This window comes from Clupea harengus, chromosome 4, assembly GCF_900700415.2.
Source record: "Clupea harengus chromosome 4, Ch_v2.0.2, whole genome shotgun sequence".
NCBI lineage: Eukaryota > Metazoa > Chordata > Actinopteri > Clupeiformes > Clupeidae > Clupea > Clupea harengus.
Window position 1 is genome coordinate 10,323,780 of NC_045155.1, and position 17,407 is coordinate 10,341,186.

The 17,407-nt window shown below is 40.7% G+C and overlaps 1 protein-coding gene across 1 annotated transcript in view; it reads right to left on the reverse strand.

Annotated features, from left to right (window-relative positions):
- grm6a (glutamate receptor, metabotropic 6a) overlaps positions 1-16,793 on the reverse strand; it is a 33,567-nt gene extending 16,774 nt beyond the window's left edge. Inside the window, exons 1-2 of the mRNA XM_012826081.2 lie at positions 16,393-16,793; positions 10,471-11,080 (exon numbers count right to left, since the gene is read on the reverse strand). Coding sequence (XP_012681535.2) covers positions 10,471-11,031 — 561 coding nt within the window. The 5' untranslated portion in view covers positions 11,032-11,080; positions 16,393-16,793. The remainder of the gene's footprint in view (positions 1-10,470; positions 11,081-16,392) is intronic.
- Positions 16,794-17,407: the final 614 nt, after the last annotated feature.

Sequence of the window (17,407 nt, forward strand, 5' to 3'; positions counted from 1 at the left end):
AAAAATACAATATACTGTAGTTTATTTTAATACATGTTGTCGTTGTTGTATTTAGCATTTTATTTAGATACTTTTACTACTTCAGTATTTTGGAACTCATCACAATGCATTTCGATGTATTTTTGCTCATCCCTGTGCATCTGGGGTAGTTTTGGTGCTGGGCTACAGAGAATAGACATGGGGGTGTGAGAGAAGGGAAGGAGCGGAGAGGCTGAGAGACCATTTGACAGATTATCTGTGAGGATTAGAGAGGTTTTAGTTAAATTAAGTTAAGCACAGACGCAAAAGAGACAGAGATCAAGAGACAGGACCAGCATTTCTCACATTTAAATCCAAATTATGCTGAATTCTAACCACTCACTCACATTCAGAGACCCCCCCCCCCCCCCCCCCCCCCCCGCTTCCCCTCGTGCCGAAAACATAGAATCCTTAACATGTGGACACTAAATCAATGTCACACGGGGGCGTCATTAACAACGCGGTTCCTATTATGGGATGGAAATGACCATTTGTGCAGGACATGCTTCGTGACCATGGGTGCGGTAACGTTTGGGATTAATTAGTTTCTGCATGCCATCACCTCGGGGCCCGACCCGACACATAGGAATAATACCTTGTCCTAATTCCGGAGCACTGGCTGAGAAAGACTCAATATCAGAATGTGTCACTTTCATTCAGCTGAGGGACTTTGATCCAAATCCAATCTTTTAATCACCATAATGGCACCTGTCTACAACAACCTAGACAATTTGTGCCCATGGAAATAGGCCTCACAGTCTGCTGGTCTGTCAGTCTGTCCGTCCATCTGCCTATCTGTCTATCCATAGGCCAATTGATGTGTTGATCTGTCTGTCTCTTTGTTTGTCTGTCTTTGTTCCTATTTTTCTGAGCAACCCCTCTCTCGATCTACCTGCCTGTTTGTTCACCTGTTCCTCTGTGTTGTGTGGCTGTTGCTCTGTTTCCTTATGCATGTGGTGTTGGTTGTGGTGTTGTCCATGCCTCCGATCTGTGAGCCTTTGTTTCTTTATTTATAAGTCTGTCCATAACTCTATGCCTTGTGTTGTCTTGACTATTTTTTTTACAGTTCTGTGTGCCATATGTTTGCCTACCAGGGGATGAGGGGATGAGAACATGTTCACATGCTTCCTTGACTGCCTTGTCATCAGTTTTTAATGTAGTATATTTATGATTTCTTTGTGTTTGTTTGTCATCTCTCTATCTTTTTTATTATTCAGCCATAAATAGTATTTGGCATTCAGTAAAGAGATTGCAGCAGAGGTGAAGGAAAGTTCAGTTAAAGTTTGGGCATCTCTCAATCTTTGCTATGCAGTGCTCCACCTCAGATTCAGTGCACGTAGAAATAAACCTAGCCGTTTCACCCTGAAGCTACAATTATGGTAATTAATGAGTTTCAAGAACTATTTACAACCTCCCATACCGCTTTGTGGTCCCCTGGCTATGTCATGAAGGTGGAATTTACATGTAAAAGTCATACAAGAATGTTTTTGCTTTTTTCCTGAGCTCTACTGCATACTTATGACAAACACATGTTTTAGCAACACAACACATTACAAAAACACGCTGCAAATTCAGACAACACAACACATTACAGAAACATGCAGCAATTACACCAAACAACAACTGAAGTGTTTCCAGAGGACACTTAAATGTGTATAACACATCTGGACTGTGAAACATGCCATGTTATCTGCTATAAAATTAATAGATACTTTCAGAACCAAGTTAAACTACCGGTAGGTTTTGCTGACATGACTGATAAAATTAAATCTATGACTTTCACTGGGAAAAAAGGCTCTGTTTTTGAAGATATTTAAACTCGTATATCCACTGATATGAATCGTTTTCGGGGATATGGGTCAACCCAGATGACAAAAGGCCAGTGGACCACTGTCGTCCTGCTGGGGGCAGAGCTGGTAGTCCGCTGCCCTTTTGCTCATTGGTTTTTGGGGCGGGCCACTGGTGAGTTGCATAGAGCCCATTTTGCCACTTGCTTTAAAACCGTTTATTCTTTATTCATTTATTCTTCTTCATTGATTTTTCACTAACCCTTAACATTTTTATAGATGTTACCATTGTGTAAAAGTTTTTATTTTTCCCTGTGAGAGCCTTCTAGTACAATGAACTTCTTCTGTTTAGCAGCTGACATTAAATAAACTATGCCAAGGATATGATTATTATCATTTTTTTTAAAAATTATTATTATTATTATAAATAAAAGTTATTTTATTAATATCCACGGGCAATTAAACTAAAGATGATAGTGGTCAGAAAGCGGACTCAGGCCTACCTTATCTGACGCTTTAAAACAATCCAGCAGTGAATATTTTCAGGCAAGTGGTCCTACTGCATCAAGTTAAATGCTTGATGCTCAATTTCAATATAAAGACCATAAACATGGCTGACCTCTAAATGTTTTAAAGACATGTGACATTTATGTTTTGTTAACCTAAAGCAGACAAAACAAATAACTTGTTTACTTTATTTTCCAATGACAACACTTCTCATAATTCTTTTAAAAAAGTGCAGAATAAAAGTGTGCATCATCTTTTGCAGGGGATGAGGACAACTTTAAATCTTCCACACCATGACAGTTCTTTTTAAGTACGGTGCTTTCTGTGACATCCGCCATTTGTTGACTAGTTGACATCCGCCATTTGTAGGCCTCCATCAGCTTCGCTTCATGATGACCACCTTTTCAAATGTTTCACTCTCATCACTGGACGTAAGGCTTGTATTTGTTTCTCGTAACGCTGCAAGATAAGGAAGCACTGTTCAGAAATCAGGCCTTATATGTGAACTTATAAACATACATAGATAATGCACATTTTACTCACATGAGATAGATATCTTTCCATGGATGAATTATACAGTATTTGTATTATTATAGTATTTATATTTGTTAGACATTTGACTATAAGACAAATCCATGTTGTTTCCATACCTGAGATGCTGGAAGAAGACCAGGCAAAACAATTAACAGCTGAGAATAATGTGAACAGCTGCAAAGAGAGGGAGAGAGATTAATATGGAATCATGTTTAATAATACCATACACATGTGTTATAGACAGAGAACTGATGAGTTAATGTCTAAAGAATGCAGAGAAAAGAGTACAAATTGGTGCTGGAAAATATAAAACTGGAACTCTGGGGACTGGGGAAACTACTGATTGACAGGCTGTGATTGTGTAATCATGAGGGTCCTTAAAGGGAAACTTCGTCCCTATTTTCCCATCTCTTTAGGTCTAAATTACTATTCCCATGGGGCAAGCATCTGCGTAAAAATAAACAGCTTGTGTTGGCCACTGACAGGCTGATAATGTTATTATAAGTGTCTGACAACAAGATGGACAAGATTCCTACAGAGATGTGTCTGTTTACCTCAATAACTGTGAAGAACCTTTAGAAAATTACTGTTTCTACAGTTTCTGTAGAAAGTGACTGTACAAACAGTCTCTTTACTGTAGTAATAGTTACATTATGAGCTTGTCAGTGGCAGAAAAAAAGGGTTTTACTTTGACGCTGATGCATGCCCCATAGAATAACATTGTATAGCCATTCTGTGGCTGCCAGTTATAGCGTTCTAACTCTAACTTTGTCCCAGGTTAAAAAAAAAAAGAATTCCCTTTAAGAGGAGTGGAGAAAAATCTAAAAGTGTGAAAAGGCAAAAGTTGCAAAGATAGTTTACAAAGTTAGCAAGATAAGTCAACTTATAAGCAAACTAATGTTAAACAATAACATTCTCATAAAACCGCTTTAAACCTTACCTAGTAAGGACAGCTAAAAGACTACAGGGTGTAATGTTAGCATATCAAAATGTTCTCTGTTAATACTCACCAAGCACTCAGTGTGAATTCTCCTTCCCTGCAACAGGTTCGACCGACCACCAACTGAAACTTTTCCAACCGTCATGCATCATATAAAGGAAGAATGTTTTGCTAACTGGTTAAAAAACAATTAAAGTGAAAGCAACTATTAATGTTACAGCTAAGCTACCTAACATTGGTGTTTCACTCATAGACAGTGAATGTGTCCATCTATTTTAAGTGTCCTCTGGAAACACTTCTTTTGCTATTGTTTGGTGTAATTGCCGCGCATTTCTGTAATGTGTTGTGTTGTCTGAATTTGCAGCATGCTGCACATGTGTTGTCAAATTGAAGATTGTTTTCTTAATTTGCTTGTTTTTATTCGCATGTGTTTTCTTAAGGTGCAGTGTGTTGCTCTCACTAGAGCCTTGATTTCATCATTCTACATCCACCAAACCTTTTGATAGGTAGGCCACCTACATTCCTGATATGTTCAGGAAGGATTCCTGATGTGAACACAGTTTACCCCCGAATATTTGAGGTGTTTAGTATATATATAAATACTTAGTTGGGTTTCAACAACACGTTTGAACATCTGATTGTAGGCTGTTAGCACATAATGGCTTTGGAAAGCGTCAAGGAGGAACAGAGGGTTTGGCTGATTCTCACCCAAGGCAGAGTTTAACCTACTCTTTTCCTGTCAAACTGGCTTCAGGAGGCAGACGGGGAAAGGTTTCATTACAGCCTGCTTACTATTTTAGCTTGACATCTGAGAAAACCTGTCTTCCCTTACAGACTATGGGCTGGCGCAGATCTAGAAGATTTGGGGTACTCTTTAACTACTGCATTTTTAATGGCGAGAGCCTTGGAAAACGTTATGCGCTAGAACACCGAAATAATGAAATATACTTTTTCAAATGAATATTCTTTCCCATACACCAAGAAGAAAATACATTTTTTTTTAAAGATGTGCGTTACATTTGAACTGTCAGGCTAAACAAATTTGCATCACTTCATGCAGATCAAAGAGTCTGTGTTTAAATCGGTGTTTTAATCAGTTACCTTTCATGTAGTTAAAGTCATCTGGCCAACAGCCAAATTGTTGTTGCTCCTGGACCAGATCTGCATGGATTCATACCAGGCGCCAGATTCAGTCCTGACAGCCACTCTCTGTTAATCATCTGTGGCATTATGTTCCACTTAAAAAACATCAAGCCAAGACCATGGCGTCTCATTGGACTGTGCTGTTGTTCATAGTTTCAATAGCAAGCAACTACAAAAAATGCCCCATATATCATATTAATGCACATTCGTCTTTAGAGTAATCTAAATTTACTAATGATCTATTGCTCCTCACAATTAGTAAGAAGACCTGAACGGTTGCATTTTATCACACATTTTTCACAGGCGGTTAGAGAAGCCAATCAGGCAGCAAGTATTTCCCCTCTCGTCCCTTTCATCGCACTAAATATAGCCTGCAGTGTCTGAGACGCTGCCATCGGCTTATTGTCCCCCACGTCTTGCCTAATTCTCTTGCTAACAGCTGGCTGATGTGTTATCTCCCTCCCTGGCTCGTGCTAAATGGCTTATTGTGAGGAAAGTGTTATTAAGCTGTGCAATGTATGACAACCAGTCAGCTCGCATGGGATAGTGTTCTGTTCATGCATCTTTGTAGGTCTCGGCTTAAGGCCTTGAGTTTCCAAAGTTTTGTTTCCACTTTGTTTGGGTATTGTAAGCCATTACTGGCGTTCAATAATTTAGTGCCGAGGGCGTTTTAGACAGCAATAATTCAACTCGGCTGCTTCCCCCCGTTGTGACAAAAGCCTGACAGCGATGCATCTCTGTGACTGAGAAAGATGCTTCGTTCTCATGCCCAGCAGGTCAGTCGAGATGTTGAACAGCATCCACCGTGCAAAAGCAACAGCAGGCAAATGACCAAATGCCAAGACCAAATTCTCAAGTAATGTCTTTGCATTTAGTGCTTGTTGTTTTTGTTTTGAATCTTGCGTTTTTTTTAAAGGACAGTTTTATTATGTTTGAAATAGGCACTCTGCTGCATACATGTCACCAGAAAGTACAACTTTAAATATAAACACATGTATTTAAATAACATTAATAACTGAACAGTTACGATGTTATTTCTGTTTATGAATTAAAAGATACAAGTCCTCGATGCTACCATTAACCTAGCCAGAGGTCTGAGTATAGAAAGCAGAATATCTACAGCACTTCCTTGAACTCAGACAGCAATGTCTGCTCATTAAAAAAACATGTAGTTTGTTCCAAGCACAGTCCATCTTCAGTCCTCTACGAACAGCTGAAGTGCAGCCTTATGAAATTACACAACCAGCCAACAAATATCAGTCCTTGTCTGACATACTGCAACTGGAGTTGACAGTTACTGCAATATTGTTTTTCTTTCCCTATGCATCACTCCCATGCTGTCCCTGTAATCTAAATAAGTGCCAAACAACGGTGAGAGGGTGCATGACTGCACGTGGAGCTACATGATTTGCTCTCTGTTATATACCAGCAGGGCATTTAAGGTCTCTGCTCTCCTCATTTGCAGTAGTTGTGTCTCTAACAACTTTTGAGGAAATGAGACAAACTGACAGCATTCAGTGAGTCTGTGCCTCCTCTTTTGTCAGAGATACTGAAGAATTATTAGCTCAGAATATGCAAAGCCAGAGTTATTTAGGAGATTTGCCTCAGGCTCCAACCTCACTGTTCAAATTTGAGCTTCATCCCCCAAATATTTTGAAGATAATTCCAGGTGTGCTGCTCAGAAAGTATCGAGACATATCAGAGAATGTTCTGGAAAAGTTTGGTGCTTGAGCACAGCTCAGAACACTACTAGTTTCAGGATGGTTTAGTACATGACTTTCATGTATAGGCCTACATTAAAGAAGAGTAACTATCTTGAAAAAAGTTCACCTTCAACTTGCTGTCACTCACTGTCAGCTTGTGCTATGTAACAACCACACAGGGTTTAAAGAGATTACATAGAGTGTGACTGCAAGAATTAAATGAATGTTAAATAATATGGCCACAGCTATACACAGTAGAATGTGTTCAGCTAACATAATACAAAAGGTGCTTTTTATGACAACAGTTCTTCATAGGTTTTTTTTTCTCCAAATAGATAAAACTTCCACATACTATGTTTTTCATGTAAAGAGACATGTCCTTGTCATTGAGATTGTCAGTGGGGTTCTTAAGACTACTTTGGAGTTTGACACCCTTATACAAGGACCCAAACTGATTCCATCTGAAAAGTACAAAGATTCTTTCCTTAGAGACTCGACTGTAGATCTTTAGAAAGGTTGTTCTATTGTGAGAATGTACCACAGTATGTAGTCATGGAGGAAATAGGAAGGGAATTCATGAAGTCCATGAACATTCTTAGACAAAGCAAAAAAGTTTTTTTTCCACTGCTCCAGATAAACAACACAGAAAAAATGTTCTTCACAAGGCTGACATTCCAGTGCACAGCTCACACCTGAAATGCCACCAGGCCAAACCTGGAGACCTATAAAGCAACCTCTTGAATGTCACCATGACTCATCTAAATGACCAACATGACTCATCTGTGCACATAGCCAATCAGCATTCTTTTCACTGGAAACCATTGCACACAGTCCCTCAGCCTGACTTGCTTGTGAATCACAAAACAAGAAATTGGAGTGAGAACACTATTAACAAATAAACACACAAAAATGTGTCTTACGCTAATGTTTGAACGCGCAATGAGGTGCTTTGTCTAGCTTAAAACTGACCCAGGCCTATTTGAAGGCAAAACAAAATAAACAAAATGAGGTGATCAGCAAACCTTTGTTTTTTTGCCTCACTGAACAACTACGAGGTCGGAATTATATCTCTGTGTGTTTGAATGCTTTTTTATCACACAAATGCAAAAAGGTATTTTTTTTTAATGAAGATGCAGGGCCAATGTTCTCTCCTGATCCTCTTTTATCCATTGTCTGCTTCCCACAGTATTTGCTGAATTTAATTAGTGCCTTGTCTTCTGACAGCTGTCCCCATACGCGACATCCTTTTGTTTCAAACCTATTCTCATGTAGCGCTACTTGAATGGACAAGTTCATCCTTTAAAATAAAGCCATCTGACACGTTTCCATGAATAAATCTCATCATTTTCAATCTTTTCATTCGTTGCCATGATTTCCTTTCATCTAAAAATGGAAACCGAGCACTGACTGGCATTTCAAGACAATGTCTCTGTCTTTTTCAAAATAACGTTTTTTCTTTACTTATTTGTTTTTTTAACTTGAGGAGGGTCACTAGAATAGGCATGTGTTGTTTGCCTAGACTGGTAATTCATCCACACAGTTAGTGAATACCACTTAGTTAGCACAGGTATTCAGCCATTTTCCTCCAAAAAGAGATATGAGCTTGAGCCATCTCAGAATAATATCTAAAGACGGAGGCTAATGGTCAAGCTAGTGAAATAAGAAGACTATTACTCTGATACACGCATGCTTGGATGACACTGGCTCGTCTGAGGCATGTTAAACTCTGCCTTCTCGTCCATCCCATTATGGAGCGACTGAGAAAGCATGATAAATCCATCAGCCAGTCAGTTCTCATAAAATCAATTTTGCTTTTCCCCGGCGACAAAGGAGTGAAACACGAACAAGCATCCCTAACAATACTGTCCCCCTTTCGCCTTTTAATTTCTTATATAAGACCCATGTAGGATGGGATTTTGTTCTTGTGGAAGCCCAAGAAAAAAAGGGAAATACTCAATAAGCTTTCAGTAGGGTGTAAATCTCCACATTAGTCATGGAGATTCTACATTTTTCCTCCGTTCTGGTGCAGTGTCCAATGAGTGCCAGGAGTCGCTACACAGAAGATAAAAAAAGATTGAGAGAGTCTGTGCTTCATATCTCCACTAACATTTTGATGGCTCATGTGGCCATGGGCGGGAGGGGGATTGAGCTGTATCACTGACTGAGTAAGTGAGAGAGAGTGATGTCGCATGGAACAAGCTGACCTCAAAGATGCCTGATTGAAAATACTATCTTTATTCTTTGAGAAATTTGTTGAGAAGAAAACAACAAACGCATTGCCTTTTCATTTCCACAAAGTTTGTCGTGCCTTGGATCACACCCTTCCTCGCCTGCCAACAAAACCCGAATCAAAACCCAAGGCCCTGGCATTGTGCTTTTCCACTTTCCCGGGGCCTCGTATGCATGATGTGGTGCTTTATTCTCCGTCCCAATTCAGCTTAATCCAGTGACAACATCGGGCAGCGTTCAAAAAGAACGTGTTGGATGGTTTGCATCACAAATTTGTTGATGCTGTTCAGGGCTCATACATATTTATCGTTTATTTTTTATTTGAAATGTGAACTCGCTGTCAAAATGCACAATCAGTATGCAGAGCGTGTGTGGGCTATTGAGCCTTTTTCGCACCTGGTGAAGGGGGTGTTGTTTACACTGGTGGGTTTTGTAGTGGCAGTATTTCACAGAACACCTCCCGTGGCCGCCCGAACCATCCCAATACACATGCAAAAAAAAAAAGCTGACCTTAGTTTGTCACTGTGGTGGTTGTAATCGCATAGGGCTACGAAATATTTCACAAGCAAGACTAAGCCTTAGTCAGGGGAGATGTCTCTCATCCAGTATCCAGAATTTCCTCCCACTCGGTATCTGCAGTTCTTCCCCTAGACCCCGTCTTTAAAGAAAACAACAAAAAACAACACCCGAACCAATTCGATGGACCCTGGAGACAACCAAAGAGGCATCAGGCCTTAAACGCGATTAGTTCCAGCCTCTAAATCCTCATTGTCATTTAACTGCAGTTCCAGACCCCTAGGAATTCTAACAGGCAGCCCAAACAGTTGGAGTGGCCAACTGTCCATTTCAAAGGGAGATTGTGAGGGGGTTGAGGAGAGGGGGGTGGGTCTGAATCCTGAGGCAGCGGTCAGTGTGACCCTTGCATGTCGAACACGATGCACCATGACCCCTTCCTCCAAAAAAGGCACATTTAATTAGTGAGGCTTTCACAACGTATTTGAGAGATTTTTGGGATGTATTTCAAGTAGCTCAAGAGAATCTCATGTAAGATTCGTCGTGACAGCATGAAATAGAATAGTGGATAGAAATTTGTACCTCCAAATGCCTGGCTCCTCTGACTCATTCTGAGGGCATAGCAGGTCCAATTTCTCTAAATGTTGTGACACATTCAAGTAGGCTAAATGTATATCTGTCAGAATGAAGATATTGCATTTACATCACAGTATTAGCATGGAAGGTGCCCCAAATTTGTATGTATGCTTGTTCACTATAATCAACCACTGCACGTCAGACACCATAACACACCATAGAGTCAGGCAAAAGTCACTCCCAAGATATATGCTGGCTTCCTCATGATTTATGGGGATTTGAGTAAATGTCTAATGTCATTGAGATTGCAGGAATAATTTGACATGACATGATATCTAATTCTGTTAAAACATTGGGGAGTATCCTCTGATTTTTATCCTATGAATGCTTTGTGGTTTAGATTTCTTTCTGTTCACCAGTCAATGGTGTGGACAGGTGCGTGACAAATGTGAAATTTTGACAGCTGGTTTCAGAGTGAGGGTAAGGAAAGCTCACATGCCGTATCGTTGGCTACTCTTACCTCAAAGAGGCGCAACACGTTGGCCACCATGATGGATACGGAGCTGGCCGAGGCCCCGATGACTCCCACCACACGCTCTGGCTTGCGTATGATGGGAGGCTCGCCATTGGAGCAGCGTATGTCCGATGTGTCCTTCTGGATGAGGGCCTGCACGAAGGTGAGCGACTGCTCCAGCGCGTAGGTGTCCCTAGAGCAAGTGTCCAGGATGCGGGCACCTAGCGTGATGTTGGGCAGCAGCTCTGGGTCACTGTTGATCTGGTCCAGCGCGTACAGCATGGCCTCCATGCGGTGGATGCCTTTCTCCTTCTTGATCTCGCCACAGGCCACGCCCGCGGGGCCCTTGGAGTGCACGGGGAAGAGACCGCCCAAGGTAATGTCGCCTTCGATTTTGATGGAGCGTGGGTGCGTGGGCTGGTGTGCCCACACCTCTGCCCCGGGGCCCACCAGCACCCAGAGGGCCCACAGGAGGGACGGGGTCGGGCCATAGCTGCTAAACCTGAACCCTGACACCCAGACCTTGCCATAGTGGAGGAGTGGGGACGTGGGCGGATTCGGTGTCATGCTGCTGCGACTGAAGGGACCCAAAATGCTCACCCTCTGCCTGAAGCACCTGCAAAAGACAAAACAGTGTAGGAGCTCTAATTACAATGTATTCAGGTTTACAGTGAGACAGTTAAAATGTACTCTTTTAGCAGACACTTCCATTTAAAAGCAACATAGTGCAGTGAGGGTATATCAGTACACTCAGTATACTCTCATAATTTTGGTTTTGTTAGCTACAGGGAGCCACTGGCACTGTACACATGTTACCCTATACTAAGTTATAGTACAAAATTTAGAACTTTCTTAGCCCTTGGCTTGTACTTGTATTTGAAGTACCCATACAAAGAGTTTATCATGGAGCCAGAACTCTTGGTAAAACCCTTTCTACTACACCTACTACACCCCAAATAATGTTCTTGTTTACCGAACCCATAAAAATTTGATGAATAATATAAACTGATTAAAGTGACCAATGCATTTTGACAGCTGATGTTACTATATCCCCTGATATTGAATATACAGTATTTCTTGCTAAAATGACATAGCATTATTAATCTGACAAACCCCGCTAGTAGTTTTAATGCATCATGGACATTTGTATCTGGGGAAAGGTAATTATATCTCAAGACACAAAGGTATGCACAGTGCAGCATGTCTCAGCCAGCAGAGAGCACAGAGATGTCAGCTGTGGCTCTGACTTAATAGAGTGCATCATTAGGCACCGTGTGGCTCAGCCTCAGTGACTAAGAGCACAAGGACAGACGTAATTTCTAGAGACGGAACAGAACAGCCAGCTGTGGACTTAATGTTTCATGTTCCGCCGTGGTCCATGAGGAAGAGGCCATTTGCAGAGGATAGTCTGTTCTCAGCAACTGCAACTCTTGTTGGGACAGAGAAGGGTTTTTGCCTGCTTTTCTGTTCATGTAAGATGTTTGGTTTGGCACTGATTGCTGAGCTAGCCACTGGGGAGATGAAGTTTCAGATGGAGTTTTTTGTGGATTTGTTTTGTTTTGAGGAGTTCGAAGCCCATCTCTGTTGAAAACAGGACTCTCAGTCTGTCTCTGTGTCATCTATGGCAGCTCAAATCATTTATATATGAATCCCTTCCCAACAAGATGGCATTCAAGCCTCTCTTTTGTGAAAAGATACCCCATTTCAGGCTGGATTTTTATAGTAAATGTCACAGATGTTCCCCAAAAAGGATGCTAGCACTAGCTCTTTGTTGGTTGGCCAGGCCATTTTGCTGTGCTTGAGTGGGTACATTATTAAAGCCACATGAGACGCCTTCATGTCCTACTCCCTTGTTAACTCTGACTTCATAAGAAATATCCGTCCATCTGTCTATCATGCACATCTATGGCAGGCAGCACATAACAGCACAGCTCATTACTACATACTTATAAAATGGCCTTAACATGTGTCTCCCATCTTAGTTTAAACGTGGATAAAGGGGATGGTTCTTCCTCCAGCACCAAAGCCTTGCGCGTGATACCAGGAGGCTGGCAGCAGCCGGCAGCCTGCCTTAAATTAAAAGTCATATTTAATATGGAAGACTAATTCTTTTAGGAGAGGCTTCACGATCTCCCCACTTAATGTGATTTGGAAGGGGCTTCACAGTTGTAGCAGCAGTGCATCCCTGGATGCTGAACAGAGCAGACATCCACTCCCAGATGCACACACACCCTGGTAAATATACTTTTTATGGTGATAAAACATCACTTAGGACCAGCAACATAATGGAGGGGTTTTAATAATACATGGATAGCCCTTCCTTGTTGTTTGTAAGTGAATGCATATGGGATATTGCGATGCCTTTTAATGGTTTACAGGGAGCTCTTGTTTGTTTACAGTCTCAGGATAAATCTAACTCAAATGGGATATTATTAAATATAGAACGCTCGTTATTACAATCCAGTGCAGAGGTGGGCAAAGAAACCTGTAATTAATGCAGTGGTTCCCAAACCTTTCATGACAGGCCCCCCTTTGACAATGAAAAACATTTAGCGCCCCCCCCCCCTTTAATTAAAAAACAAAAACAGATGCCCATCAGCTGTTACATAGCTTTTTTAAACATTGTTTCTACATTTGAAGAGTTAAACATTTTCAATTTCATTTCATCAATCAGTTAAACTAAAATATTTGATAAGTTCTTTCTTTCTTTTTTCTTTCTTTCTTAACATTGCTTTATTTTATTTGATCAGAGCTCTTGTTTAAAACATTGAAACATTTGTAACTTCTCTGCGGTTGATCAAGGCATACAACGTACATGTTAGGTGCCTGTCCATTGTATTATTAATTAGGCCTGCTAACCCTTCTCACAAATATGCACAACAGTAGGCCCTGACCATATTATATAAGGTCAAAGTCGGCTATAAACTCATCACCAAAAAGGTTTTTTATTGGCTACTATGCTGTCATACAAAATATGACCTGCAGTTGGTTGTGTAGGTTTCTCATTCCATTTTTTCACCCTTTGCGTAACAAAGGTAAAGGTAAGTGTGGGGAACAAATATGTATACAGTTCCATTCATTCAGTGGGTTGCCCCGGGAAACCACTGAATTAATGGAACTGTATACATACATATTTGTTCCCGTCAACAAACCACTGAACATTTGAAAGTATAAGACTCATTTCTGTAATGAATGCATAGGCGTACTATTAATAGAATTAAATTCCATTACTCAATACAAGATCATCCTCGTTCACATAGAACATATGTATATGACAAATTGTATTTCTTTACGCCTGTGACATAATCTGATAATGGCATCCATGATAATGGGAAGAGAGCTACAGTATGTGCTGTCTGATGCACATTCTTCTGGTTCATTATTTCATATCTTGAACCCCATTTATGTATCTCAGCTAGCTAGTGTGATTGGACCCTAGGATTTTCATATCTGTGTCACATTGTGCGGTTGTGAAACCTGATCCAGACATTGAGAAATATGTGTATATATCTTAGTTTACATGCATACTGTACAAATGTGTGCAATGAAGCATATATGTGGCACCTTGTCTTTACATAAGAATGGATCCAACTCTCCTGATAAGTTTTGAAAAAATACATATGTTGGTGTCTCCAATATAAAACTAGGGACAGTGACAATTGTTAAGGGAAAGATCTCTTATGACTATCCCAATGGCACACCAAAGAGCAGCAATGAAAACCAAGGCTTTGAATTATATTAGTAGCTTATCATCAGTCTGTCAGCTAGGGACTTCCACCTGCCCCCTAAACCCAAATCCAAAGGATTGTGCAATTACTGAGAGGACAAGACATGGTAGCGAATTATATGATCAGGGTTGCACCCGTATGCTTGGTCCATATCTGGCTTTTCATTTGTTTATGGATGTGTTAATCTTTTTCTACCTGGATAATCTCTGTTCACCAAAAACACTTTTTACCTTTGTATGTCATAATTGAGAAGCAAATGTACCTAAAGAATTTAGTTTTTTCCCCCTAATGACTAAAGTATCAGTGGGCCATATGATGCCTCTCGCAGATGATTCCTGAGGATAGCACGCACAGAGATGTCTAACTCCTAACAGCAGATTAAGGGATATTTTTCTTTGTGTGACTGCAAACACCTAGGGCTTACAATGTTTTCACATTTCATAAGGCAGAGAATGATGTCATGGCAAACAGTTAAGGTCAAACACAATGGCACAATCAGAAGATGATAGAGTTTTAGTATTAGCACCATACTGTGCTGATAAACAGTATGATGTTGAAAAACGGTGTTATTTATCAAATAAAAAGCATGTCATAATATAGATCGACCCAGGCTATATGAACCATTTTCCTGTTTGGGTCAAAAAACTCTTCATGTCTGTGAGGCAGTAACTCCATTTGTACGTTGTGAGTTGGAGCTCAAAATGATCACATTTCCATTCAAGCAGGTGTGTTCAAATGAGTTCAGTTTCTCAGTATCACGATCAGATACCATCTGAAAACCCTTTTTCCAGGAAGAAGGAAATCCCTTGTGACTGAAGCAATGATAACTCTATCATTCCAGTGAAGATTTCTGGATGAGGAGATCATCAATAAATCAATAGCTTATCATCTGTGTATCTGTCTGCACTCTATGATTCAATATGGTTTGGCAGGACATATCTTTGCATCACACACCCTCCAACATTACTGTTGGCATCAAAGTCAAAAATGAAATGATAGAGACCACATCCACGAAATCAGGTCAATTACACTGATTAAATTAAACTGACCCGGGCTTTTGTTCCCTAAAGTGAACGGGGCCTGGACTCAGGTATTTTTAATGTAAGGTCAAAGTTCGGCCAAGCGAGCTCCTCGTTGCCTGCACAGTGACAGTGTGAGGAGATTTGTGAAACTGAGAGCGTTGCAAGGGGGTTAACGTGCCATTGACTCCAGGTCTATTAAGATCCACTGATCTCACAAGACACTTGACTCCCTATGAGCAGCTCTCTCATTGTAGGGCCTAACTATTGAACATTACAAATGAACTGACTCAGAATGTCTTCTGTTGAGTTTTTTCCATTACCAATACATTGCTTTCGCCCTGGTATCGTAAAAGGGGATAAGACCACTATTATTTCATTGACATTCAGTATGAAACTCGACTAAAAGCCATCATGAAAGCATGCTGTTCAGTCTTTGAGAGGTTGCGTGGGTGAACTGTGGAAAGGAAAGATATTGCAAAAGGATGTCTGGAAGGCTCTTCAAGGACATTTTGCACCATTTTGCATTTATCTAAAAAACTGATTTACCTCTAATGATAACCAGCAGAGCAAACTACTGATGTCTCTCAGCAACTCTTTAACATAAGATGCATCACCCCCACTCAAAAAGGAATTTAAGGGAAAATCTACATTGTGTTTTGACACACTGCAAATTAACTGAAATAATAGGATATATTCAGAAATGCTTGTGAGCCTCTTTCAAATCTCTCAGTATATTTGTGCTCCACAAGTTTAGCTAATCTTTATTAGCCTATTTTACCATAGAGATGAACCTCTCCGCCTCAGTGCCTAATACAGGCTTGCCTGACACTCGGGCAGAGTATATAACATACTCCTACTTCATGCAGTATGGGCTCCAAAGAAGGTGCTGCATATGAGTCATTAGCAAAAGCAATGGGGATTGAAATACACAATAGTAACTTTCACATCACGGATTAGTGCTCTTCCATTACACGTGTTTAACACAAAATAACTTCGATACACAATATGCTGTGAGAAATATAGTGGAATACAGCGACTTGTTCACGAAAGCAAAATGAAACAATGACCGCTCTGATCGGAAATTTCGGTGCATTGAGTGCGTGAGTTCATGTTTGAGTCTCTGTCCATGGTGCTGGAAAAGAGAACCCGATCAGTTATGATGTTGGTAATTTGCTTACCTGACATTTCCATCCTTGACGTGAAACGCGTTGATGGGGCAGACCGAGGCGTCCAGAAGTGCCAATCAGGAACTTGATAGACTCACTTCGTACATATGTAAATACTCCATACAGAACTTTCTGTCCGTCTCTAACATGTTAAACACTGTCCGTTGGCAGCCACGTCAAATTCCATTTCAACGGATGCTCTCCGGAATGAAAACCGTTTGGCATTACTTCTTCTCATGGATACTTATGAAAACATACATTTCTAGAAATTCTTCCTTTCGAGGCTTGCACATTGCCTCACAATTATGACGCTTCAAATTACTATCAAATCTCTTAAAAGCGTGGTTTCCCCCGCCTCTCGCTCTCCCCCTCTCTCGCCCTCTCTCTCTCTCTCTTTCTCCCTCTCTCTCTGTCTGTGTATGCGAGTCTCTCCCTCTCTCTCTTCATTTAAGGAGGATTAGTGTGTATGTGTATGCATGTATGTGCGGAAGAGAGCTAGAGCGCATGCATGCGCACAACATCCATGTACGAATGTGTGAAACTGATGAAATGGAATTGTTTTCTTCACCTCACTTTGAAATTCAGAAAATCGTTTCTATTCACCTACCGAGTCGACTCCGTCACTGTTTGCCGTGTCTCCGTGGAGACTGAATAGCTTGAGGCAAACTAATATTGCACATACATATAGCAGCTGTGGTACAGGTGCACTAACAGTTAATTTTCGGTTATTGCCATTCTGACTCAAAATAGACCTGGCAATCACTTTTCATCTTATTTGTGTGTTTAGATGACACTGATAATCAAGAGATGGGATTTACAGATTGCTCATTTTTTTGTGAAGGCACCTGTCATATCCATTTCTAGACATGCATAGACAATGTATGACACATTACATAGAAAACTGTTCAAATGCTTGGTGAAAGTCCATCTATTTAGGATGCAATCCATCTTTGTTTACCGCACCGCAGTCTCAGCCCATGTGTCTCTCAGACAGACAATTGAGCTTCAAACAGGCAGAGAAGATTTC